The sequence below is a fragment of the Amphiura filiformis genome, chromosome 2 (assembly GCF_039555335.1).
Source record: "Amphiura filiformis chromosome 2, Afil_fr2py, whole genome shotgun sequence".
Lineage (NCBI taxonomy): Eukaryota > Metazoa > Echinodermata > Ophiuroidea > Amphilepidida > Amphiuridae > Amphiura > Amphiura filiformis.
In genome coordinates, this window is record NC_092629.1 from 50123823 (window position 1) to 50151749 (window position 27927).

Genomic DNA, 27927 nt, shown 5'->3' on the forward strand with positions numbered 1-27927 from the left:
TTCAGTAATTGCTTCCAGCTATTTTATTGTTTTATGTTCTTTATATTATTTTGACAAGTTATATTCAAATTGAGAAAATTTATATAATCGGTTTGTAGCTTAAGTTCAATCAAACATATCCATGTACAAAGTACTCACATTTTACGGAGACTTGACGTTTCGAAACCTACTTGTCTGGTTCCCTCACAGACTACTACAGACCGCTTTCAATCAGTCAACGTCTCAGTATCACCCGATAATGAGGGCCGATTGTTCCATGAAATGCGACAGGCAAAACTGCTGTGTACTTAACGCATATTTTTACGGTATATCGCAAAGGAAGGATCGAACAATCAGCCCTCATGAATATGTGAGAACTCACAGCATACAATGAATGGGAATTTTGACTGTGTGAGTGCGGTCTGTTACTCTTTCGTCCATGGGTTTCTTAATCATGAGTGATGACTTGATCCAGCAACACTTGTGGTGTTTCTAGAAGATGTAGTGTTTCTAGAATTGTTCAGGATAAAATTGTCATAAATGTGACTGAGGTTGAATGCTGCCTCAGTCACATTTAGGTTGACTTCAAATAACATAGCAAATAATATAGTGCTCCCTGAAGTGGTCAACTGGTCATAAATGTGACTGAGGTTGAATAAATATGTTTTATAGAACTTTAACTGCAAGCTGAACATTGCTATCCAAATGAACCTCTTCCAGAATTATGTATCGATGTTTGCATCTAAACTCTTCAGATCGTCACTGCACATGCCAAACCAGTTCATTGTGCACAGTGACGGTTTCTTTACAATTGGGTGTATTCCCAATACATTTGTGTGTATTCATAATACCTCTGGGTGTATTCCTAATACATATGGGTGTATTCTTAATACATTTGGGTGCATTCCTAATACATTTGGGTGTATTCTTAATACAATTGGGTGTATTCATAATACATTCAGGTGTATTCCTGTTTCTTTGCAAAGGGGTATTACAGAGAAGGGAATATTTTTCTGACTGCTAGACTTATTGCAAGTCTTGTTCATAGAGGCTTTTCTTCAGTAGCAGGTACATGCACTCAACAAGATGCCTTAAAATGCTAGACTTACTGCAAGTCTTGTGTTCATAAAGGCTTAGCCCCACAATCACATGTAGCACATTTGCCACAAGATTCTTTGGGTTCAGTCTCTACCTCTACACCACTAGACTTCTTTTCACTAGACTTAGTCTCAGTCTTTTGATCACTAACATTGTCATTTTGTTTTGCTTGAGTTGTAATAGGTTTAGTCCTTCTAGTAGGTCTAACTGGACGATTGGTTTCGTTGTTTGGAGTCCATGTACCAAGACTATCATTAGCATAGAAGTCCATAGGGTAAGATTCCTGCCACTCAATGGATTGCAGAACCACAGATGCCTGTGGTGAGGAAAAAAAATCATTTTATTATAGTTATGTAGGGATGTCGTCGACAAGGCCTTTATTCATTTGTCGACAATAAATTAATAATAAGAGAACAAAAATGGAACACTGCATCGTCTCCCCCAACCATCTTTTCCAAGCTACCCTTATTCGAGGCCACATTTTATGTTAATGAGCGAGCATAGCATTGGAAAAAATAACATTTCTGTTCAAACAAGTAGAGTTTTTTCATACTTTGTTTTGACTTTTGTTTTGTGACGATCACAGTCTTTTGGTGGGCGTCTTGGATCGCGCAATCGAAACAAACTAAGCTAGTTTGGCGCAGATGGCCCCCAGCTATGGCCGACTTAATCCTGACCATCACTTGGCTTGTCGGATTCGTCTATACACAGGACTGAAGGCTTATGTTCCCTCCGAAGGACAGAGTATTCTCATGGTTCATTAACCCAAAAAAGGATGACGGGCCTATACGTACAAGATTTCATCCTGTGCATATTAGTAAACAATAATAAAATCAAAACCAAGTAAGTTATGTTTTTATCTAAGCTGGGCATACTTTTAAGCAAAACAGTTGCGAAGTAAATCTAGCAAAACCAAAATTAGAAGCTTTTTGCAAAGTCAAGCCAAATAAGGAGCCCGCCGTAGTGGGCGAAAAAAAAAAAGCAAAAAATATTAACAATTTGATATAGAAACGAAAATCTATGTTAAAAATCACTGTAAAATATATGTGTATCTTAATTTGATAACTGTTAGTATTGTCCAGGTTTAGAATAATTGAACATTATATAATTTTGTTAGAAAAATTAACAAATGATCACATCAAACAACCGTGTATGGAAGGCATAATCCAGTCTATTGAAAGCCTTGATGTAACTCACCTCATATGGGCTAAGCAAAGGCTTAGGGAATGCGTAACCCCAGTCTATAGAAAGTCTTGGACAAGCTACTTGAATCCAGCTGAAAGCAATCAAAATATGAGATATCAAACCTTTGGTCGCACATTGAATTTTAGGACTGGTGGGGGGGGATTAATTGTTTTAAAGCAAACTAAATGAAACTCTGATTGTCAAAAAGTAAATGAAAATTCCTTTTTTATTATGATTTTAAATTAGTTGGAATCATAATTTGTACATGTGTTTCTTTAGTAATCTTGTTTCTTTGCTTCAGGTTTGTTTTGGGGTTTGGGGTGTTGTTTTTTTTTGGGGGGCTATTATCAATATCCCTCCATTTGTAAAAATTTTCTCTGATTAATATAATGTACATTCAAAGAAAAATGGAAATGGTGTGTTACTGTTAAGGACTAAAAAAATTGTTTGATTGGCGTAACATAAAATTTTTTAGGTAGGTAGGTCGGGATTCTTTTTTTTTCTTTTCTTTTCTTTTTAATTTTTAAGCTGTAAATTTGGCTTTAAAAAAAGGCTTTGGAACTTTTTTTCTTCTTTTTTTAAAAATTTTATTTACTTTTATGTATTTTTTAAATTTTTTTTTTTTTTTTTTTTTTTGCAAAAAAATAGAAAAAAAAGTCTTATTTTAGGGTAGGTCGGGTTACGCCAATCAAACTATTTTTTTTAGGCCTAATGTAATGGAATGGAAAAAGAACAGCATGATGCATGACACAGATGTGTGCTGTAGTGGGCATAAATGTGACCAGCTCCAACAAAACCCGGAACAAGTCGCCAGGCATGTTTTTGAGTTACAGGCCTTTAAAGATGACATTCCCATAAAAAAAATCAAATTTTGGAATTCTTAATTTCATGGTATTTGACTGTGGGACTAAGTGGACTTCCAAACCCTTGAAAGTACTTATTAAAATGAGGTTTATTTAATCAATAATTAACCATTGATCTATAATAATTCCTATTAAATCCTGTGTAGGTAGGAAACTAATTAGCCCATTACTCGGAATGGCAACTTGGCAAAAAATATCAAAGTATCATTTACAATATTATCCATATCTTGAAAATATTGATCTTATGTATATAATGTTAGTATCATTTTAAAGCTTATTGTCTAGTGCTTACATTTTTATTCAAATCATGAAATGTCAAAAATGTGACTTGTTCCTGTGGTTTTGTTCATCACACCAGATGCATAACCAGTATGGTCACTAATAATATTTAACATTCTGTTTCATTTATATGTCCAGATTTCGCCCCACAAGTTTTTGTTTGTTTTTGAGAAGAAACCAATTAAGCAAATCAACCATATAATTGCATGTGTACTAGCTGAAAAGCAATATTTTTTTGCAGGAAACAAAAAATTTCTGTGATTGGAAAAGAACCATCATTTTTGCATCATGTGATTTTCCCTGAAATTAATACATTTTCTTAAAGGCCTATAGGAAACAGACATTTGTAAATATTTTGAGCTAAGGGAAACTCTCTCCCCTGTCCACCAGTTGGTACGTACATTTGGGTGTATTTCTGAGACATTTGGGTGTATTCCTAATACCTTTGTGTGCATTCCTAATACATTTGGGGTGTGCTTATACTTTTGGGTGTATTCCTAATACATTTGGGTGTATTCCTAATACATTTGGGTGTATTCCTAACACATTTGGGTGTATTCCTAACACATTTGGGTGTATTCCTAATACATTTGGGTGTATTCCTAATACATTTGGGTGTATTCTAATATATTTGGGTGTATTCCTAACACATTTGGGTGTATTCCTAATACATTTGGGTGTATTCCTAATGCACTACATTGCTACTTACGCATCTATATCTTGAAATAAGTTGAGTTTGTCGGGAAAAACTTCAGAGAGAAGCACTAGGATGTATTCGCGACCAGCGTCTTTAAGTCTCTTCTCTAGATTCTGTTGAAAATAAACAACAACAATTTTTTTAGCTTGGCTGCAGTGATTCTACACCAGAATTTTATGAAATTTAGTGCAATTTTTTTTTCAGTTTTGCAAACCAGTGAAACCTTATTATTTTAAGCATTTTTTACAGAAATTTAATAAAATGTCCTGCTTTGCTTGGTTCTTAAGGTGGTACTACACACCTGGCCAATTGTGTGCCTATTTTTGCATTTTTCTCTAAAATTATAGCGCATTGGTGACAAGTAAGATATGTATATTATAGGGGCAAGGACTGCAACTACTGCACTGAAAATGTTATTTCCGCACAGACAACAGTTGTGGAGTTACAGTCAAAAATGAGGGAAAACCAATATTTGATCAATAAATCAATAACTACTTGTCTTGAGTCACTGCAATTCCAATGTAGTAACTGGATTCCTTGCCCCTATAATATACATAACTTTTGTTACCAGTATTTTATTAGTTTTTGAGAAAAATGCACAAATAGTCACAAATTTATCAAGGGGTGTAGTACCACCTTAAGTTGACTATTCTGCATATTAGGGCCAAAGTGTGTTTCAGCATGGATGAACATAAACCACACTCAGAAAAATGTTGTACTACATTCTCTAGTGAAATAATTCCTTGGCCTATCATATCACCATCTGCTAGCATACTATTATATTATAGTATTCAGCAAGGTCCTTCAGCAGTCTGCCGATTCGGCACTGTTTTGTGTTTACAGCATAAACACGGAAGTGGGGTTGTGATTGACTAATTGAAACATCTCATCAGTCATCACATCGGTACCTCATTTGCCGAACAAGCTGTACAGCATCGCATTAACCCAGGCGTGCCCAAATTCATTTTTTACTCAATAAACAAGTAGTAGGACAGTGCTGAAGGACATTGCTGAATACTGTTGTTACATTGTAAAAAATTAACAAAGATCACTTTCAAAAACATGCAAGCAAAGAACCAAACAAATCAACAAACTTACCTCTAAAACAAGTGGTGACCCTTGCCTTCCAAGTGTGCCAAGAATCAAGCCAAACTTCTTGGCTTGTTTAGCGGTTGCTATAGCGACCTGTCTTAATTCATGCATTCTTTCTATCTCGTAGTATTCACGGCTGAACACTTTGCTGTACGGATCATACCTGGTAAGGCAAGCAAGCATATATAATATACGATCAATGTATGTCAACCACCTTGACTTAAAGGGGCATTTCATGATCCATAGCCTCACTTCCCCCACACTTTTTCTACAAAAATAAAGTTTGGATTTTTATACCATCAGAAACCTCTGGCTACATAATGTTTGTGCATAAAAAATAAGGGCTTAAGGGCTCGGATAGCAACCTTTGCACAGTATTTTTGTGGGACATGAGAGCACATCAGACATATTGAATTGCATTCTGAATACGAGGAATGTATTTCTGATATCAAATAATTTTCATTTTTTGAAATTCACGATATGATACAAATTTTATGGCAAATTATTAAAATTTGATATTTAGCAGTCCTCGAAGTAATTTCATAAATCTAATGATACATACTTAAAGTGTATGTAGCTGTGATGAAAGGCTGACGATCAATTGAAAATTTTGACCTTTCATATTGAAGATATACATTTTCCCCCCAAAAGACCTTAATTTTTTTGGGTGTTTGGGGGGAAAATCCATATCTTCAATACAAAAGGTCAAAATTTTCAATTGATCATCGGCTTTACATCCCAGCTACACACCATCAGATTTAATTTATACGATTTACTTCAAGGCCTGTTAAATTTCAAAAATGTAAATTTTTAGTCATTTGCCATAATATGTGTATTATATCACAAATTTCAAAAAGTCTAAATTATTTGATATCAGAAGGACATTCCTCGTATTCGAAATCCAATTTGATATATCTGATGTGCTCTTAGGCCCCACAAAAAATATGAGAGAACCAGGCCCTTTTGCCAAGGCTATTCACCGATCGCACGGTCATCTCCAAACGAGATTCTACCCGAAAAGTGCATGCTGTGTGTGTGTGTACGCCTGTCAAGCGCATGCTTTAATGACCGGGTATGCTTTGCAAATGTCTTCTGGTGTGTAGCTAGAAAAGCGCGAGAAACAAAAATGCACTTATTGTGCATGTGTTTGCAGGGAGAACCTCGTTTTGGCAGCAAGATGGCAGATCTGTGCAAAGGGCGAATAGGGGTCAACCAGCGGTTGTGTTTGAACCCAGCCATCTTACTTTACAGCAACCAATGTGGTTAATAATAATGATGATAAACTAGTGTTTATTTACCTATATGCTGGTATATCAGGGTTGGCAATCATGACTGCTTCCAGGTGAAAACGCCCATCACCTAAGTATCTGTACAAAAGAAACACATGAACAGATTAATTGTCACATCATACTACTTAAGGATGGTCTTAAAGCCATATAATAACATTTGCTGAGGAGAACGCCCTCAAAATTTTTCAAAATTCTGTTTTTTTTACATGATTATACTTTATTAAACTAACATACCCTGCAAAGATCAAGACTATAGGTGCTGTAGTTTTGTCAAAATCCGAGATTTTGAATAAAACAGGAACGTGTGGAAATATCGAATGCGTACACGATGTTCACAACACAGTAAGTGCATGGCGTGCGGGACAGATATACACATCAAAGGATAGTACCGTAACACAACCGACAGAGTGATACACATTGGCGACATCGGCGCTGGTAGTAAATTCCAATTTTCTTTGCTTTACCTCAGTTGTTCGGCTCAAATTAAAAGGGGACATAACCTATTTGATAATAAAAGCTAACATTTTATGGCAAAGAAATACTAATCCATTTTGTATGGAAATGTTATATTATGGCTTTAAGGATGGTCTCAACCATGGAATTATGAAAATTTTTGGGCTTCATAACTGCTAAATTGTTTGTCAAAGTATATAAAGTATACATATTTAGAATGGCAAAGACTTGATAAATATTCATCTGCAAGGTCAAATTTGGGCCATAAAATGCTAATTGTTGGAGAAAATCCAAAATTTTTTTTTTTTTTTTTTTTAAATTAATAACTTTATACAAATATCTGAGAACCGCTTTTTTATTTTTTTGAATTTTGACCAGCTTCACCAAAAATATTTGAAATTTGGGCGATCTCCACATAATATTACTAGCACCAGTACATACAAGAGGGCGTGTGTGCAGGGGTGAGTGCAAGGGTGAGTGTGGGGGTGTGTTTGCACGCACATGCTCATACTCACATAATACTGTTAGCACCAGTAAGTCTAGGTGCAGTGCAACCAAGTATCTCTCCTGGTGATAGGGGCTTGACTTGTGGGATCTGGATCTTGTAGTCACCCTTCAATGCTTCACTGGCTGCCTACAAGTAAAACATTTAAAAAAACATGGTATACAAATACTATCTGGTCAGAGGGGGGAAGCGCAGTGATTTATAGTGCGTTGATCCACAAGCCTGTGCACACAGGTTCTCGCTGACCAGTGACCACTACAGGCCATATCATTCCATTAAACAACAACACCAGGACTTGCAGCTAAGAAGCACACATCCTGGACATTCCATACTTGACCTTTGCAGCCAGGATCAGCTCCCGAGCTTCGTACGAGTTACAACAAGACAATTAACAGTAAGTTCCTTATCCAGGGAATTTCAAGCTAACTCAATTTTGAACACAAAATGCATACTATAACACCTTATTGATTGAGCTTACTTGACAGTACTGGCTACGGGCCTATTACTCCTTGGTGAAGCCTGTAGCCACTACCGAGGGAAAATTAGTTGCCCTATTTCCCCAATATAAACCATGTAGTATTTTGTTTTATTTCATTACACCAAACTTAGGCTATGGGGATGAGGTTGTAATGTAGGAAAGGAAAACTATCGCACAGTGAAATAGGTCGTGTCGTTTGCGTTCGACCAACTCAGGGTTAGCGGTGACCTGCCGAGGCCAGGGGTCCAAATTGGCAAATAAAGGGGTCCAGGCATCTAATTCTACACAGACGCACAAAATTAAGGGGTCCAAATCACGGGGACCTGCCAAAACAAGGAGTCCTGGACCCCAAGACCCCTTAAAACGCTACCCCTGGACCAACTGTGTGTTGCATGTGCTATTTACCCTGGCTGGAAGGACAGCCTGTGTAGCACAATTGGTAGCTTATACCATCGGACTTGCCTTCTGAAGCTCAAGTCAATAGACAAGCACACATCCATTCCAGGATCAGAATTTTGTCTGATGGTCTCTACAAAATGACCCAAACATACATATCCCTCACCCCCCCACATACACACCCCATCCTACCCACCTGTAGAGCTGCTACAAATTGTATAGTGCTGACAAGAGCAAGTGATGTCCCTGGATCAAAGTTGTGTCTGATAGTCTCTACAAAATGACTTGTGTCAATCTTGATGTCCACAAAGACGTATAACATGTTGATGCCTTCAGTTGTATTAATAGGGACTGAAAGAACAAAACAAAAACATGCAGTAATGTAGTAGTTTCAAATCAGGACTTGCAGAGATTCAAGTGGAAGTTTAAAGTCATAATGTACGTTATCATACCACTAAGGGAACATCAAAGGACACCCCTAACCAGATGTATTTTAGGGCGTGATCACATCAGGCACTTTTGATGTAGGGACGTGGAGTCGACCCTACATCGAAACCACTTCCCCGTGTAGTGTGAACGCTAAGTAAGTGGATTCGACCCTACATCAACAATGTGGATCGAAACTACCTGGTTGAGGTAGTTTCGACCCTAGGAGGTGGGTTAAATTTCGTAATGTGAACGCGATAATGTGGAGTCGATCCAGATCGGCTCCACATATACCGGAAGTGGCTGTGGTGGTACGGGCCGAAATGGTGAACGTCAATGGAACAAAACGAACTGCATTCACTGGCTAAAAATATTTCAGTCCACAGCATGCATATAAATTACTTGTTTTACGATCAGACAGACCGTGTTATGGGCAATCCCAAATAAATGGCTTATGGTTCTGTATTCGGCATTTTAGCCGCCACAATGTTACCGCTAATCGCTTCTCTGGGGTGATGGCTTTACGAAATTTGGTATCTATGCTGCGTGGTAACAGCGCTTTATTTCTGAGTCGTTCTAACATCCGGGTATGTGGATTCGCTCCACTTACGTCATAACCCACTTTTGATGTAGATTAGCTTGGTAGTGTGAACGCGAACTCAATGTGGATTCGATGTGGATCGACACCACTTCACTACCTAGGTACGAACCCACATTAGTATCTAGTCAGTATTTTCGCTTCATATCTAGTGATACGCTTATACAGCAAGGTACACATATAAAGGCAATTCGCGTAACCAGACGTGTACAATGCACGCTAGGCGTGTGGCTAATGGCACCCAAATTACCTAAATACATAAAGTCTACATTAGCCTGGTCATCTTTCATTTTCCTTTTTTGGTTGAATTCAAAATATTTAAGCCCTGTATTTTTCAGACATCAAATCATCAACACAGCATGCTCCAATGGGATATTTTCCATGTGTTGTTTAAAACACAGACAAACAGTTATGGATGGCTTCAAAATTCAACCACCTGCTCCGCCTGGTTTCTAATTGTTCTAAACAATGGAATGCAGTTCAACCGCCATCAATCACCTGTCAACTGGTGAAACCGCCCCTTACCTAAACAGCTATGTCCATAATGTACCATTAAATCTGCATTTAAAGCTTTTGCAGTGTAGTCATCAACACAACATGCTCCGTATGTGACGTCACCCATTATCAATGTATCTGCATCTGTGAACCTGAAACAACCAAAATGTTGCTTATTATTTTATTGGTCTCAGGCCATTGGGCCCAATATCTCTAGAATGCACATACCATTATACATCCCGATGTGGCAGTGATGTCAGTGCTCATTTCATTGGGCACAGCTTCAAATCGATAGAGCTCAAAGAGCTGGTGTACACATGCACATGCTTAAAGACGCCGGATAGGTGCACATGAGAAACAAGTGCCGCAACATGTTGTCACTGCCACATCAGGGTGAAAAATTAAGCTGTCAATTCTTGGGGTAGTGATGCTACATGGCATCAGTCTCTTATAATACGAAATAGTTTATGGAATGATTTGCTGCAAGGTTTGTGGCCTTGCAGGTTTGACCATCGCCCTGAGGTTGAGTTACCTAAATCAATAAATCCCTGGGTGTATTGACTGTATTCCGAAGACATTTGGGTGTATTCCTAATACATTTGGGTGTATTCCTAATACATTTGGGTGTATTCCTAATACATTTGGGTGTATTCCTAAGACATTTGGGTGTATTCCTAATACATTTGGGTGTATTCCTAAGACATTTGGGTGTATTCCTAAGACATTTGGGTGTATTCCGAAGACATTTGGGTGTATTCCGAAGACATTTGGGTGTATTCCGAAGACATTTGGGTGTATTCTGAAGACATTTGGGTGTATTCCTAAGACATTTGGGTGTATTCCTAAGACATTTGGGTGTATTCCCAAGACTTCTGGGTGTATTGTTAGACATTTGGGTGTATTCCTAAGACTTCTGGGTGTATTGTTAGACATTTGGGTGTATTCCCAAGACTTCTGGGTGTATTGTTAGACATTTGGGCGTATTCCCAAGACTTCTGGGTGTATTGTTAGACATTTGGGCGTATTCCCAAGACTTCTGGGTGTATTGTTAGACATTTGGGCGTATTCCCAAGACTTCTGGGTGTATTGTTAGACATTTGGGCGTATTCCCAAGACTTCTGGGTGTATTGTTAGACATTTGGGCGTATTCCCAAGACTTCTGGGTGTATTGTTAGACATTTGGGCGTATTCCCAAGACTTCTGGGTGTATTGTTAGACATTTGGGCGTATTTCCAAGACTTCTGGGTGTATTGTTAGACATTTGGGTGTATTCCTAAGACTTCTGGGTGTATTGTTAGACATTTGGGTGTATTCCCAAGACTTCTGGGTGTATTGTTAGACATTTGGGCGTATTCCCAAGACTTCTGGGTGTATTGTTAGACATTTGGGCGTATTCCCAAGACTTCTGGGTGTATTGTTAGACATTTGGGCGTATTCCCAAGACTTCTGGGTGTATTGTTAGACATTTGGGCGTATTCCCAAGACTTCTGGGTGTATTGTTAGACATTTGGGCGTATTCCCAAGACTTCTGGGTGTATTGTTAGACATTTGGGCGTATTTCCAAGACTTCTGGGTGTATTGTTAGACATTTGGGCGTATTCCCAAGACTTCTGGGTGTATTGTTAGACATTTGGGCGTATTCCCAAGACTTCTGGGTGTATTGTTAGACATTTGGGCGTATTCCCAAGACTTCTGGGTGTATTGTTAGACATTTGGGCGTATTCCCAAGACTTCTGGGTGTATTGTTAGACATTTGGGTGTATTCCCAAGACTTCTGGGTGTATTGTTAGACATTTGGGCGTATTTCCAAGACTTCTGGGTGTATTGTTAGACATTTGGGCATATTTCATCACCCTGTAAGGCTAATGAAAGTTGATCCCCAGTTTCCCGTTACATAGTTTTTCATGACTGGGTAGGTGACTGTTTCATTATTCATTATTCATTATTTTCAAATTTTCGTTATCGGTGCAAAGTTAAGGATGCACACAGGATCACTGAAATGTTACATGGCCAAAATTGAGTTTTCATCACTAATGTCATCTTCAAACCGTATTTTATCTTGTCATTAATAGATTTTAAAGAAATCTTAAAATTTGAACCATAAGAAAAGCTATTTTAAAGACCCTTTTTCATTAAAAATTCGTCAAAATGCAAAAGTAAATAAATCATTGTTTTCCGCAATAGATCGCGTTCTCGAACGCAGCGTAGCCTACTGCGTGCATAGCTAGCAAAGACACGCACACATGGTAAACTGGATGGGCGAGGTGATTGCTGATTGATGCGCTGGAGTCGCCAATAGCGATCACTACCGTATTTTATCGTATTGATCTCTTCCAAGGTAGGTAAAGCTTGCACCATTGCATTGCGAAACTGGGGGCCGACAGACCACCACCGTCCCGTCCCAGAATCAGTAGGCCTACTCGATAAATTTCGCCAAAAAAAGTGCCGATATAGTGGTATAAATTATAGTCTTGTTTGTTTTTCAAGTTTCATTCTGAACTTGAAAAGATGAAATTTATCTGTAAGAAGTAGTTACCCGTAAGAAGTCCTGTAATTATGGCGCAATCTGGTAGATACGATAGAAAGCGTAGGCCCTAAATATTTTTCTAGTAGGCTAGACTTAGCCCGTATAGTACATCATTAGGTTTATTATTTTATGTTTAAAAATTCGTTTTATTTCACTCATTCATTCATTCATTCATTCATTCATTCATTCATTCATTCATTCATTCATTCATTCATTCATTTATTTCATTGTTATTATGATTTACCAAGTTGGTGTAGTTGGACAAGAATATAGGCCTATTATATTTTATTCAGTCCCATCAGCCTTGGTTCGGGGGCCTCTGCGGTCGTTCCTCGTCTTAATTTTGAAGACCATAAAAAATAGGCAAGCAGTTACTACCGGTAGGCCTATATTAGATATAAGGCTCTGAATAATGTTTCAGAGTGTTATTAAAACACGGATTTAAGATTCGTTTGCAAACGTTCTCTACTCCTGATTGACCATTAACGCAATGTCAAAAACGTTGACATTTCAATACATCGACCATCTAGGCATAGGCCTACAACTCTATGTCAAAAATGTCGATATTTGAAATTGGCATAGCGAGCAGGCGTTTATGAAAGCATTTTCACGAATGGTAATGCTAAATAATAATTTCAAACGAGAAATATAATCAAAACGCGCAATTGCGTGCTTTTTCATAACCCATTTTAACTACATTTCCATCAGTAGGTCTATTAGGTCTACCATATGCCATGATTGCGATAAAAGCTTTTGGTTTTACAACACTTTTTGCAAATGTTTTGGCCGAATGCCTTTTATTTACAATGTTTGTCTGGCTTTCAACTTTTACGTTTATAATGTTTTCTGCATACTTTAATAAAAGGTAAACAGTTACTGCTTTAAAGCATTTTTCGTGAATGTTTTCATGCAGTGTTTAAAAACGCTCTTTATAGCATGATGCCTATATACGGTAGGCCTACTGCATAAACCACAATCTAATTTAAAGCCATAAGTGTTCCGTTTTCTACTTTTGAAATTCGGTTTTGTTAGGCTATGTCAATTTCCGTGTTTTTCAGTTTTCTTGTGACCTCTCCGTGTTTTGCCCGTTCATTATATAAATGCCTACTTTTTGTCCGTTTTACAAGAAGTTTATTCAAGACATATTACAACTTTTACCCCACTTTTTACACGTTTATTTGATTGAAAACAACAACAGACACACTTTAAAAAAATTTTGTTGTTGTATTTTATTCACTTTTTATGCGGTACAAAATATTTTACAACTTTATTGTGGCTAGGCCTATAATAGGCCTATGACTTTTGTACGTGTTTGACATTCCGTAAAAAGTTAAAAATAAAATATGATAACAACAAACAATTACAATAACAAAAACGGAATATTGAGCAATGACACATCAGAATCTTTTAAAATTTTACTTGGGATTCCTGTGGTGTAGGCCTAGCTATAATGGGCGTTAAAATGCCTATCTTTGGCGCGGACGGGCCGCTGTGGTGCCTCTCAAGCACCAACTAAAAAGAAAAAGCAACGAGAAGTAACAACATCATGTTTGCAGTTCAGAAAAGGACAATGAACATAAAAATGCAATATATGTTAACACCACAAAAAGAAAGAAAAAAGAAAAAAAAGAAAATCATCAAAAACGATAAATTAAAAACATTGCATTTTTAAAGCATTATGAAAATTATAGGACAAAACAGATATCGCAATTATCATGATTATGTCTCAATTTATTCTTCATTTCATTAAACTTCCTGATTTATCTGCTAAAATAATTGCTTGTCAGTTATTCTATGCTACTTTTAATGTTCTGATGTCCGCAAATTTTAATACAGAGCATGATCTTTTTTATACGGAACAGGACAAAATTGTGCTTAAATAATCATGGTTTCGATTCGCGGCAAACACGACCATGCACTGTGCAACTTATTCGCAGTAACCTGTCTGTCTGTCCATGAGCCCTGTCGCTCCTCAAACGCCGACGCGACGCTCGCTGCCTTGCCGGACGCTCTGCTGCACCATGGAAACAAGACTGCAGTAAATAAAATGGCTTCTCCATGTGGCTAAACATCTGCCGAATGTGCACGGATAATTTTGTCATAATTGTATATTTTATCTTCTAAATCACCAAAAAAATGCCAATCTGCTGCAGTTGGACGCCCCTCTCATTTTCTAACTTGACCAAACGTCACAAGTCACCGGATGGTATATTTATGGAATAATCTTCAAAAATGGACCTAAAATCCGCTGTATTTTTCTAAATCGCGATTTTCGGCAAGTTCACTTTTAACCACTTTGAACCATTTTTGGTCCGCCATAGCGTCTAAATGAAGCATCACTGAGGTAAGTTTTTAAGTCAAACGTTTAGATATGGCCAAAATCTAGATAGTGTTTTTCATTTTTTTAAATTAGGGCCTAGAACTTTTTTATCACCCATGATTCAAAAATTTGAACACGGGTCACACGTTTTACTGATTTTTTGCCTATATTTTAAAAACTAAGCAAAATTTGAAAAAATAAAAAACACTTTCTAGATTTGTTTGTCTAAATTAATAAAATTCATGTTTTACAGTTTTTAATTTTCAAATAATTTTTTTATGGCGGACCAAAAATTTTTGGTCAAAAAATCCGTTTTTTGGGATTTTCTCGAAAATTGTACTTTTTGACCCCAAACTGACATTTTAAACGGATTTATGACCTCATTTCCTTTCAAAAAATGTATACTTTTATATACTTTACATAAATAGTTTTCGAGTTATGAGGTGAATAATAATGAATAATTAGTGATCCTGTGTGCCTCCTTAATTACGGAATGCTATGTTTTGAGGCCCAAATAAAATAATAAAGTATAGTTAGTAATGACCATGCTTCACTTCAAAACAAATTTTAATTAAGCACATCTTCTTTGGAATCTTCAAATTAACCTATAGGTTGTGCAACATATGAAAGCACCAGAAGTCCATGATAGTCTTTGGAGAACCACTTTTCCATATAAATACACGGTGTCTGTGTGTTCTATTGCACACTACTTTTTACAAACCAAACTTACTCTCCACTAGCACATCTTTGGAAGCAATATTTATACTGAAATTAGTTTGTCTACTTGCACAAACTGGAGGTTGCTGGTAAAAATCATCACAGGGTGCACGTGTTAATAATAAAACAACCATGCAAGAAATTGACAAATAAATCATTTTATTTATAAGTTTATTTTATTAAATACATAAATATTTGTAAGAAAAGCAGAATAAATTTGACTTCAAATTTTGTTTATTTTATTTATTTTGATGTTGTCTATATATAGCGCTACATAGTGCACGGTAGAAATGCTTTCATATTTGTTCATACGCTGGTTCCCCTTGAACTTGGCTGCCTCTCTTTGTGTTCGGTCTATCCATTTAGTGGTAGGAGAAACTTAGATGCAGGGAATTCCTAGTCTCCAGTAAATGCGCCCTACGATATCGCCATTTTACCACGTGAGTTTAACCCAGCGTTTGCAAAGACTATTCGGGCCCGTCAGGGTCGGCGTAAAAGTGCTATGTTCGGACGTGAAAGATGACATTAAAACTATCCTTTTTTTCTTAAAAACTTGAAAAATGTGAAATAATGAAATAATGGAAAATAATGAAATATTTGATCGGCATTTTTTTCTGACCGGAGTCGGGTAACGGGAAACTGGGAGTCAACTTTCATTAGCCTAATGATAATTACCTAATTGTTTTGTAATTTTGAAATATGGTTCAAGCATGCATCAGTTACGTAGTCACCCTAATAATTTCTGATTATTCCTTTTAACTTGTCATATTATCATATACCCAGATGTATTACAAATACACCCACAGCCAGGCGGCGGATGACATGATCGAGCCGGCAACTCGTGAAACCGCTCAGCCGTATGGCATTTTCCATATACTCGGTTAGTTTTGTGGGGTTCATTATCGAACCCCAACGGTTTTAACTTGTATTTATATTATTTATCAACATAGGCCTATTTGTTTGTGATATTTCAAGCGTTTTAAAATTTCAAAATAATCCCATTCAATTACACGGTTGACGATGAAAATTTACTGAATTTAGGGAATGCACGTCATACACCACCTGCCCACAGGTATCAAGAATAAACTTAGATGTATTAGGAATACACCTAGATGTATTAGGAATACACCCAGATGTATTAAGAATGCACCCAAATGTATTAGGAATACACCAAATGTATTAGGAATACACCCAAATGTATTAGGAATACACTCAAATGTATTAGGAATACACCCAAATGTATTAGGAATACACCCAAATGTATTAGGAATACACCCAAATGTATTAGGAATACACCCAAATGTATTAGGAATACATCCAATTGTATTAGGAATACACCCAAGTACATTAGAAAAACACCCAAATGTATTAGGAATACATCCAATTGTATTAGGAATACACACAAATTTACTAGGAATACACCCTAATGTATTAGGAATACACCCAGATTTAATAGGAATACACGCAAGTGTATTACTTAGAATACACTAATGTATCAGGTATATACCCAAACATAAAATGTGATCCGCTCATTTTTGTCTCATTTTTGTCATTTCATGATTTGAATAAAAATGTAAAGACTAGACAATAAGCTTTAAAATTATATACATAGCATCAATACTTTTCAAAATATGGATTATTTTTTAAATGATACCTTGATATTTTTGCAAAATTGCTATTCTGAGTAAATGGCCAATTATTAGTTTCCAGCCTTACACAGGATTAAATAAGGATTATCGTAGTTCGAACTGTTATTTATTGATTAAATAAACCTCTTTGTAATAAGTACTTTCAAGGATATGAAAGTCCCTAAGTCAAATACCATCAAATTAAGAATTCCAAAATAATTTTTTTATGGGAATGTCATCTTTAAAAGCCTATAATTCAAAAACATGACTGGCGACTTGTTCGATGTTTTGTTGGAGCTGGTCATATATAACTGGGCCCACTTACTTTTCTATGATGTCTGATATGGTGCAGGCAAACATTAACAAGCCCTCTGGAAATTGTAGAGCCACTGAAAAAAAAAACAATAAAAAATTAAATAACATCTGTCTCATCTCAAGTAGAGAGTAATGCCATGTTGGATTTCGCAATGTCAGAATCATATTCATATAAACATCCAAAACATATTAGGAATACACTCAAATGCATTAGGAATACACCCAAATGCATTATGAATACACCAAAATGTATTAGGAATACACCCAAATGTATTAGGAATACACCCAAATGTATTAGGAATACACCCAAACGTAGGAGTGCAACCAAATTTATAGGAGTACACCCAAATGTATTTGGAATAAACCCAAATGTATTAGGCACATTTGGGTGTAAATTCCTACCATCCTGGTAGAATTTGGGCACATTCAGGTGTACAATCCTGCCACCCTGGGTGACTGTATTTGCACGCATTCAGTTATACATATCTGCCACCCTGAGTGAATTTGCACACATTAGGGTGTACATTCCTACCACCCTGTGTGTATTTGCACACATTCGAATGTACAATGTACATTCCTACCACCATGGCTGTATTCAGACCAGACACATTTGGGTGTATAACTGCCACCCTGGGTGTATAACTGCCACCCTGGGTGTATTCACACACATTTGGGTGTACATTCCTGCCACCCTGGTAGCATTTTGGCACATTCGGGTGTACATTCCTATCATCCTGTTAGTATATGGGCACATTCGGGTATATATTCCTGCCATCCTGGGTGTATTTGGACACATTTGGGTATACATACCTACCATCCTGATAGCAGCCCTCAAATTCAGAATTTTAAAGGGAATTCAATCCAAGACAATTTGGCAAATTTGAAAAGGGCACCAAGGCAATTACATGATTTTCACTGGCTTGAAAACAGACGGAAATGTAGCCTTCGATGCCTTCAATTAATTTGAGGGCTGCCTGGTAGCATTTGGGCACATTTGGGTTAACATTCCTGGGTGTAATCTAACACATTTTGGGTGTATTTTTCTTACCTCTCTTTGCTCCTGTTGACCTCACCCTCCATATTGTTTTTGGAATCTCAAAGTTGTAGTTGGCAGGAAGCTAGAAAATATCAATAAAACAAAGCAAATTAATTTGGTTAAGGGATCGGATAGCAATGTTTGTACAGTATTTTTGTGGGACATGAGAGCACATCAGACATATCAAACTGTATTCTGAATTGGAGGAATGTCCTTCTGATATCAAGTAATTTGAATTTTTTGAAATTGGTGATATAAACCATTTTTTATGGCAAAAAATTGATATTTTTGATATTCAATATTTACAAATTAAAGGCCAAAACAAAGGTTTGTCTGAAAGCTTGCGCGAGCATTGTAAAAGTGCGCAATTTGAAAAAAAGGAAATGCCGAAAATGCAGAGACTCTTTTTCTCAAAATACCATAAAAATACCAAGTCGAAAAAAAAAATTGCATTTCGCATTTGTTTTCAAACCACTCGTGAGCTTTGAGACAAACCTTTTTTTTTTGGCCTAATGATATTTACTGAAAGTGTATGTAGCTGGGAGGAAAAGCCAACAATCATTTTTTCCCCAAAAAGACCTACATACACCCAAATGTATTAGGAAAACACCCAAATGTATTAGGAATACACCCAAATGCATTAGGAATACACCGAAATGTATGTATTAGGAATACACCAAAATGTATTAGGAATACACCCAAATGTATTAGGAATACACCAAAATGTATTAGGAATACACCCAAATGCATTTAGGAATACACCCAAACATATTATGAATACACGCAAACATATTATGAATACACGCAAATGTATTAAAAGAATACACGCAAATGTATTACGAAATACACCCAAATGTATAAGGAATATACCCAAATGTATTTGGAAAATGCCCAAATGCATTAGGAATGTATACACCGTTATGTATTAGGAATACACACAAATATATCAAGAAATACACCCAAATGTATAAGGAATACACCCAAATGTATTTAAAAATGCATCTAAATGTATTAACAATACACCCAAATGTATATGTATTAGCAATACACCCAAATGTATTAAGAATGCACCCAAATGGGTTATTTTACCTGTTCAATAGTATCCTTCAATTCTTTGTTGTCAATGATGTCATCTGGAATCTGATGTGATATTCTGGTTTCTGCAAACACAATCATACAAACAAATCAATCAATCATACAAATGAATGAATCAATCAAACAAACGAATTAATCAATCTTACAAACAAATCATAATCAATCATAAAAACAAATCAATCAACTATGCAAAAGTAAATCTATCAGTCTATTTAGTCACTGTATTGTCGGCTGGGAGAATATAAAAAAGAAGCGCAGTGATTTATAGTGTGCTACGCACAGGCACAACGCCTAGATGTTGATCCACAAGCCTCAGCACACTTTACAGGTTGTCGCTGACCACTACGGCCTCGCATCATTCCACAAACCATTAAACAACAATTCAGGGACTTTGCTGCTTCAAGAGTGCACACCCTAGACATTCCACAAATAACCTTCGCAACCAGGATCAGCTCCCTGAGTTTTGTACAGGTGTCAACAAGACAAATTAGCAGTGAGTTCCTTGTCCAGGGGAATTTCAAGCTAACTCAAATTTTCCACATTTTCCACACACCGCCAGGGTTCGAACACGCAACCTCTTGCACCATAGTCGAATGCCTTATCGACTTGACTTGACTTGACTTGAATATGATCATCAAGAGTTTGAGCCTTGGATTGCCTAGGTGAGAAACTGAGAATTCTTCCCCCTCTCCAAAATATGTGCCGTGTGTAAGGTTGGGAATCCTGCAATTATAAGTTCAGTTACTGTCAGTTTCTGAAATAAAGGAAAAAATGGAGGTTGCAAAGGGCTGCTTGTCCTTTAAAAATAGTTCAGTTGTTGGCCACATGTTTTGAGATTGCTGTCTAAAAAGGGTGGAGATATTACACTTTTCAGTGTTTCAAATTGTGTTGTTTACTATATTTTTTTTAAGTCTACAAACTTGTGTTAGGTCCACTCCACAATATTTGTGTCATTTTAAGGTGGTACCACATCCCCTGATAAATTCTGTGACTAATTTTGCACTTTTCTCAAAAAATAACTAAACACTGTGTGTTATTATTTTTTGAGAAAAATGCAAAAATAGTCACAAATGTATCAAGAGGTGTAGTACCACCTTAAAACTGAAACTTAAGTCCATCATTCTGGAAAGTTAATAACATAGCTCATGAATTAAACACCGTGTTCGATCATGTACCATTACTCATCCAAACATTGCAGAGCAAGAACCAGTTGTTCCTTTGACAGCAGTGTTAATTTCTCCCTTGGGGCAGTGAGATATACAAATTACAAACAGCAAGTACATCTAACTAATGAACTAGCTGAAGTCATGAATAGACTTCCTACAATGCATGCAATGGGCTATTCCATTTCAAATCAACACACCCTCTGTGGAAGATTTAGTCTTCCACAGAGGGAGTATATGAGTTTCAAATAGAATAGGCAAGTGCCAGTGGGCATCTTCCAGTTGAAGTTAAAGCTGAATACAGGGTTTTAAAAAAAATGAACTATACTCAATTACATTTGAAAAATATACCCCCTTGTGTTAGACGTTTTTTAAATCTTCCACAGGGGCATGGCAGATTTCCAATGGGTTGGTGCACATCTGGTGGTGTTTCATGCATGATTCATGCATGGGGTTCAGAAATAAACTGCTCATTAAAAAGTATGAATAATTCAAATCATAAATCAAACCAGACCCAATCTGCCAGATACGGCCGAATGGTGATTTATGTAAAAAATGCCAGCACACGGAATCTACAAATAAACAAAGTTTGACCTTTTGAGTTTGACCTACATCCGGTCCATCATTCAGACTTAGTCTGAGTTGGGAAGAAAATTTATACAGATTATTTTTCAAAAGCAATCATGAATATTTAGAGGTAAGCAAGAGAAGAAACTATGGAATAGTGAAATACATAGTTTTAAGGATACAAGGAATCGGGGATCTATACATGTACGATGATTTTGGTTTTTTTGGGTGGATCACCATATATATAGGCATTTCACACATAAAATACACATCACCCATACACTATGCAATTGAATAGCCGACCGGTACTGCACAGTGCTGCTGGTTACCAGTTGTTATCGTCTATGTAATCAGCAATTGGAGCCTACAAAACGTGGCGCATATATCGTGACATCGGGAATTAACGCCTAGAAAGGATAAAATTCAAATTGAGAAAATATTCTAGGCATGATGACTTGTTGTACTATCATTATAGCTAATTTAGGAAATGTGTGCAAGTTTTAGATGTCCATATCACATAGCAAAAATCCCTAGGATGAGAAAACAGAACAAGTTCAATATAACGTCCAAATGATTATGACATGGTTCCAACAGGTTCCAGAACGCAAATCACCCAATTGGGCGGAAAAGCACTTGACTTCAAAACTTCGGGCATTTTATCATGGGAAGTTGAGGACCGATCAATTAAAATGGTCACAAAACGCATTGACATTGCGCATTGACAAGGCATTGTAATTGCAATTTCGAGCTTCGACTCAAAACCTTTATAAATCGGCTAAATTGAAAGGAGAATACGTCTAATTACTGCCTCGGCCTGACACTGGCAAAAGTAGCCCAATTTTTGGCAAGTAACGGCATGGTTTTTTGAGTAGCGGCAAGTGATGGCAAGTAGCCCAGTTGTGCACAAGGAAGGCGATGCATTGGCATGACTCTGTTTGAGTATACATTCACCTGTATTCACCTGTCTTCTCGGGCTCTGATGGAGGCTAAAAAAAGCATATAAAATGCCCACCAAACATCTAAATTACACTGCATAGCCTAATAAGTGAGTAGGAGTTAGAAAACTGACTTCTGCTGCCAATCGGGTCCAATTCCATATGTCATGTATGTGTATGTCTGGTTCCATACAGCAATACGCAGTATTGCTATCTGGTTAGCAGGTACGAATAATTCTGCGTGAATTGAGACGTCGGAGCCGGTCAAACACAGAGGACTAGCTTACATCCGGTATCCTACTATCACTCAAACAAGCAAATCTCTTCACGAATTCACTCACCTTGCGATCTTATATCATCAGTTGAAACAAACATCTAAGTTTCCAAACACAACTTTGTCATTCCTCAAAACTACAAGTAACTTCATTAATAAAAAATTGAAATCCTACTATTACCCGTTATTGAAAATTTTGTTAGATTTATGTCAACCAAAAGAACGCACGAGTCGAGTTCAGTTGACCAAAATGGTATCTGCTGCCTCCTGTCACCTCAGATATGACGTCAGTATCAAGCTGCTTATTAAATATTCATGAAAAGGTCACAATCGGTGGATCGGATTGGATGAAATCAACGTCACGTTTTTGACCTTACAGGGGTAAGAGATATGCATGTATGAAAACAGCGATGCGGATATAGTATCATCACCGGGACTGAGAAATGCAACATTTTCGATGTTTGTACCGGGGAATTTCAGACACGGAGACTCCGCGGAGATTTCTGCAAATTCGTCCAAAGGTAACCAAAGGGTTGGGGATCGTATTTTTAACTTTCACTAAATGTTTCGGAATTGCGGTCGGCTAAAAAGTAGACAGTTTCGGGGACTGTAATTGGTGTAGATGTCACATTTTGAACAGTGAGCGATAAGTGACCAATTTGATGCTCAGCACAAGTGTTTATCTTTACTCAGGGTAATGTATGTGTACTTGTTGTACCACTTCGAGAGAGCCGCGTCGACACCATTATTCTTGAATTCGTTGACTGATTTGGCTGTTACTACATCGTCCGGGAGCTTATTCCACGGAGTTACTACTCTTTGGGTGAATGAATTTGACCTGAGTCTTGAATGCCTCTTCTGAATGTTCATACTACTGCCTCTTGTTCTCCTTCTTAAGCCTCTTTCTGAACGTCGTTGAAGCCATGCATTATTTTGTAGACTTGAATCAAGTCACCTCTTACTCCCCTATATGCCAATGATGCATGGCAACTTCAATGCTTCTAATCTCTCTGCATAGCTGAGTTCCTTCAGTTCAGGGACTATCTTAGTGGCTCTCCTCTGTACAGAAGTTAGGTATCCCAGGCAAACCTTAGTTAACACATTTGCTAGTCAGCCAAATTCGCCGAAAATGTCAATGCATATTTACATAGAAATTTAAAACAACTGGCGAAGAAGGAAACCTACATAAATATGTTTTCTATACTTCACTTGACCCAAATATATGATTTTTTATGGTGATAAGACAATCGCACATGGAATTTTAGAGGGATTTTGATAGCAGTTCCATTAAAAAAAGCTGCTATCATAATGAGACAGGTGGATGTCAGTTCATAAGAGCAATGTCGGGGATTATAGAACACAATTTTTCAATCGATGGGGAGAGATGAGGTCCCACCAGGTCCGACCGAGTCTCCTACACAGGTTACGCTCACTGTGGAGGGGCGGAACCAAACTGGCTGATGTGGAGACTAAGCCAGTTTGCGTCGGTCTGATACTCGTCTATCCTCGTCAGGAAGATATTTAATATCCCGAATTTATAATATATGCCTACCAGTTCCACCGTATTTAACCGATTTGCTAGAGAATATTTGTTACCATGTTTAATAAATTCGTATTAATCGTATAATAAAATGTGGCCAAATGTATATTTGTGTACATAGTGTGTGGATCCACTCTTCTACGGACTTGGCTACTAGTACTAAGCATGTCGGGAAGGATATGGCGGTATGCTGACCTGGGTCAATATGTTCTGGGCAGATGAGGTCCCACCAATTGCCTACGACCTTGAGTGCGATCATGTGTGACAGGCAATTCCCGATAATAATAGAGGTTCCCTGAATGAGACTAAGATCTAGAAACACCCCCGAAATGCTGTTTTGGGAAATTTTGCTAGCTGAATCTTTTTGATGAAAGTCAATCTTTGATAAGATGTAACTTTGCTACGCCGGAAAGTGCTATGAAAAAAAGGTTTTCAGTTTTGGCTTTGTTTACTCAAGGGCTTTAATATATAAAATGATACAGTTTGATGGCAAATTTGAATTCACCTAGCATACCTATATAACTCAGTCATAAGCTTAAAGCTTTATAAAGTACATTACAAACGAGGTGCTAGCTTAGACTGCGGAACTCAGTCCTCAATGATAGTCAGTCATTTATCTTTTGGGTGTATATGACTATCATTTGAGGGACTGAGTTGTTATAATATATTTTCCGAGGAGCAATTTCAGACAATAGCTGGGGATTAGTGGGGCAGAGGTTATCTATTGAATCCTTTCAGTTTTCATCATCACTGAAGCATAGTCAAGTCTGCCAAGGACACTCGGCAGTCGGCACAAATTGAAAGACCATGTCAACTCTCGACAAAAGAATGCATGCATGTCAGGTCATACGACACCAATCTGGTATACAAATATTGACTGCTATGAGGGGCATGGTTAAAATTATAGGCCCAAGGTGATAGTCATGGTTTTGAGATCACCGCGGGCTTATAATTTTAACCATGCCCCGAATAAAAAGCAGTCAATATTTGTTTTATATACCAAATCTTAAGATTCTTGTCATCTGTTTGGTTAAAAGCATCGATTTTGGGAAGAGAAATTAATAGTTTCAATGTGAACGGCACAAAGATTACAATCTGCGCTTTCTGCGTAATTATAGCGCGTGAAAACATTAACATGTGCGTAATATCATTTACGCTGGGAAAAATGCGCAGTTTGATGGTGGCGCATGTGACTTGGGGTTCATTCATATATTTTCATGACTAAGCGGTTGTTTATGCCCGAGGGGCGCTTGCCCGAGGCATAAACAACTCTTCGTTCATAAAATATATGAATGAACCCAATTCATACATACCAGAACATGATTTTGTGATTCTTATTTCATCAAAATAATAACAAAAGATAACAAGGAACATCATAAAAAAATGACGACTTCCCTTCGTTTTCATTACCCCGAGATCGCACATCCGGGCCCCGGCATAAGCGCTATTTATGCCCGGCTCTCGACTCAATCACGGCAGCGCCGTTATATAGCTTAGTATGTATGAACTAGGTATGCTAGGTGAATTCAAATTTGCCATCAAATTGCATCATTTTATACATCAAATTAAAGCCCTTGAGTAAACTAAGCCAAAACTGGAAACCTTTTTTTCATAGCACTTTCCGTAGCAAAGTTACATCTTGTCAAAGATTGGCTTTTATCAAAAAGATTCAGCTAGCAAAATTCCCCAAAAGCGGCATTTCGGGGTGTTTCTAGATCTTAGTCTCATGGCGATAGCAGCTTTTTAATGGAACTGCCATCAAAATCCCTCTAAAATTCCATGTGCGACTTGATTATCACCATAAAAAATCATATATTTGGGTCAAGTGAAGTATAGAAAACATATTTATGTAGGTTTCCTTCACCGACCTATTCTCGAAAAAAATTCAAATTTCTATGTAAATATGCATTGTGTTGGGGCCCCGGTCTCGGCGAATTCGCTGACTAGTAAATGTGTTAACTATAAGGTTTGCCTAGGTTACCTATATGAACGGTCCATAGTTCAGTCAGTCGTGAGCACGGTCGCTAATGAGCTGAATCGGCTAGTTGTGAAATGAGGATCTCGAAGAATCTCATGGTTTCTCGCTCGCAATCCGTGTACAATAATTTAGACAAAAACACGCTCAGCACTGGCTGACCTGAAAGGATAGGTATATACTGTCATCTGTTTTATGAAAACATTTCAAAATTGCTTCCAAATTGCTAAGGAGGCATGTACATTTAATTCTGTGACAAAAGCGAGACCAAGTTTGCTTTATTTTTGTTGTTTTGATCATTTAAATGACACTAACTTTTTGTTCAATTTTTCCAAATTGAAAACCTTAGGCGACATTCGTCTACCTCCCATCCGATTTACCTAATCATGAACTTTTTGGCGTAGTTCACATAATTCCGCTTCGTTTGGTATATTTATAGGTATGTGTTATTTAGATTAAGTGTCTAAATTGTTCTTCAAAAATGATGGAAAAATGCAAATTTTACCGAATTGCAGGCCTTTCTCGTGGTATTTTTTGCGTCACCTATCAATCAACATTCGGGTTGTATGCGCCTAACACAAATAGCGCTTGGTAGCTTGATTAACTTTGCGTGACGCTTCGCGCTATGCAAGTGGTGTACAGTGATCGCGTTTAAATTCGCCACAGCATAAATAAGTAAACAAAAGTTTTAAAATACCTGAATATTTTCAAAGCTCATTTCATCTTCGCCGATAACTGTCTACCTCCCGGGTGATTTCGTCAATTTGTACAACATTTTACGTGGCATTTGTGTACAAAACCGTTTTATCTTTCATATTTGTGATTTTTACGATTGTGTTATTTAAATTACAAATACAAAATTAAGTTTAAGTATGATGCTTTTTTCCCAACTTTTACTGAAATTGTTTAGTTCAAAACACACGTTTATTTTTCATCTAAATAATCTTTGACTTCCTTCTTTTTTTGTTACATGCAAGGTTACTAGTTTGGAATGCTAATTTGAGAGAGTGATAATTTTTCGTGTTAAAATAAAGAAATTAGAGCTCTTCAAACAGGGCAATGTCATGGGCTGATTGTTCTCGAACCTCATTTTACCTTCCCAAAAAATGTCTACCTCCTGGTCGATTACGCCAATTAAATGCGGATTTTTCGAGGTATTTGTATTCAAAACCTTTGTATTGGTCAGATTTTTGAATTATACTGAATGTGTTATTTCAATTACCGCAGAAAAATGGACTTTAATACTGTGTTTTTTCCGACATTTGTACTGAAATGTGCTAGTTCAAATCTACGCTATTTATTCATCCAAATAAACTTGGATCTACTTCTTTTTTGCAACGTGCAAGTTCATTGGGTTGGCATGATAATTTGAAAGTTTCGTAATTTTTCGTGTTAAAACAAAGAAATGAGAGCTCTTCAAACAGGGGAATGTCATGAGCTAATTAGTATGCATAATTGGCCACGGAGCATTACGCGCACTGGTTGTTATGCATATTTACTTTCACACAGAGCAGCGTTTGAGCGTGCTCACGACTGACTGTAGTTCATTTCCATGGACCGGTCCATAGTTCATTTTGCGGGCATAGTTAATTCAATGACAATGACTGCACTTTCAACCAATCAGATGACAGGAATCTTTATATGAGGTATATAATGTTTGTTATGACACCAATTTGGTGTTTGTTAATGTTATGCTCCTCGAAATTAGTACAGTTACAGTCTATGACTATGTCTGGTCAATGCTGGTGCTAACTAGTCACTCATGCTAGTGCTATTCACTAATATTTATATAAGCAAACGCAAGATTTCACTTCCAAATGCAATAAGATCATTCAGTATAAATTTTAGACAACACCTACTTCTAAGCCGTTTGTCTTGTGGTCCACCAAATCGTTTGGGAGCCGACGATTTCGCAGACACAACACTCGGAATATTCGCCATGGAGGCTGCCATGTTTTCTCCCAGCATGCTTGGCATGACGGTTTTTATAATATTTTATTTA

The 27927-nt window shown here is 37.2% G+C and overlaps 1 protein-coding gene across 1 annotated transcript; it reads right to left on the reverse strand.

Annotated features, from left to right (window-relative positions):
- Positions 1-27921, reverse strand: LOC140146326 (2-(3-amino-3-carboxypropyl)histidine synthase subunit 1-like). The gene is made up of 12 exons (XM_072168128.1): positions 27785-27921; positions 19466-19536; positions 18389-18458; positions 17351-17414; positions 9864-9985; positions 8511-8665; positions 7451-7569; positions 6492-6560; positions 5200-5356; positions 4114-4214; positions 2275-2353; positions 1-1393 (listed from the first exon to the last, which is right to left on the reverse strand). The coding sequence occupies exons 1-12, from the start codon at positions 27900-27902 to the stop codon at positions 1103-1105; spliced, it is 1416 nt and encodes a 471-aa protein (XP_072024229.1). The 5' UTR covers positions 27903-27921; the 3' UTR covers positions 1-1102.
- Between the last annotated feature and the right edge of the window lie 6 nt (positions 27922-27927).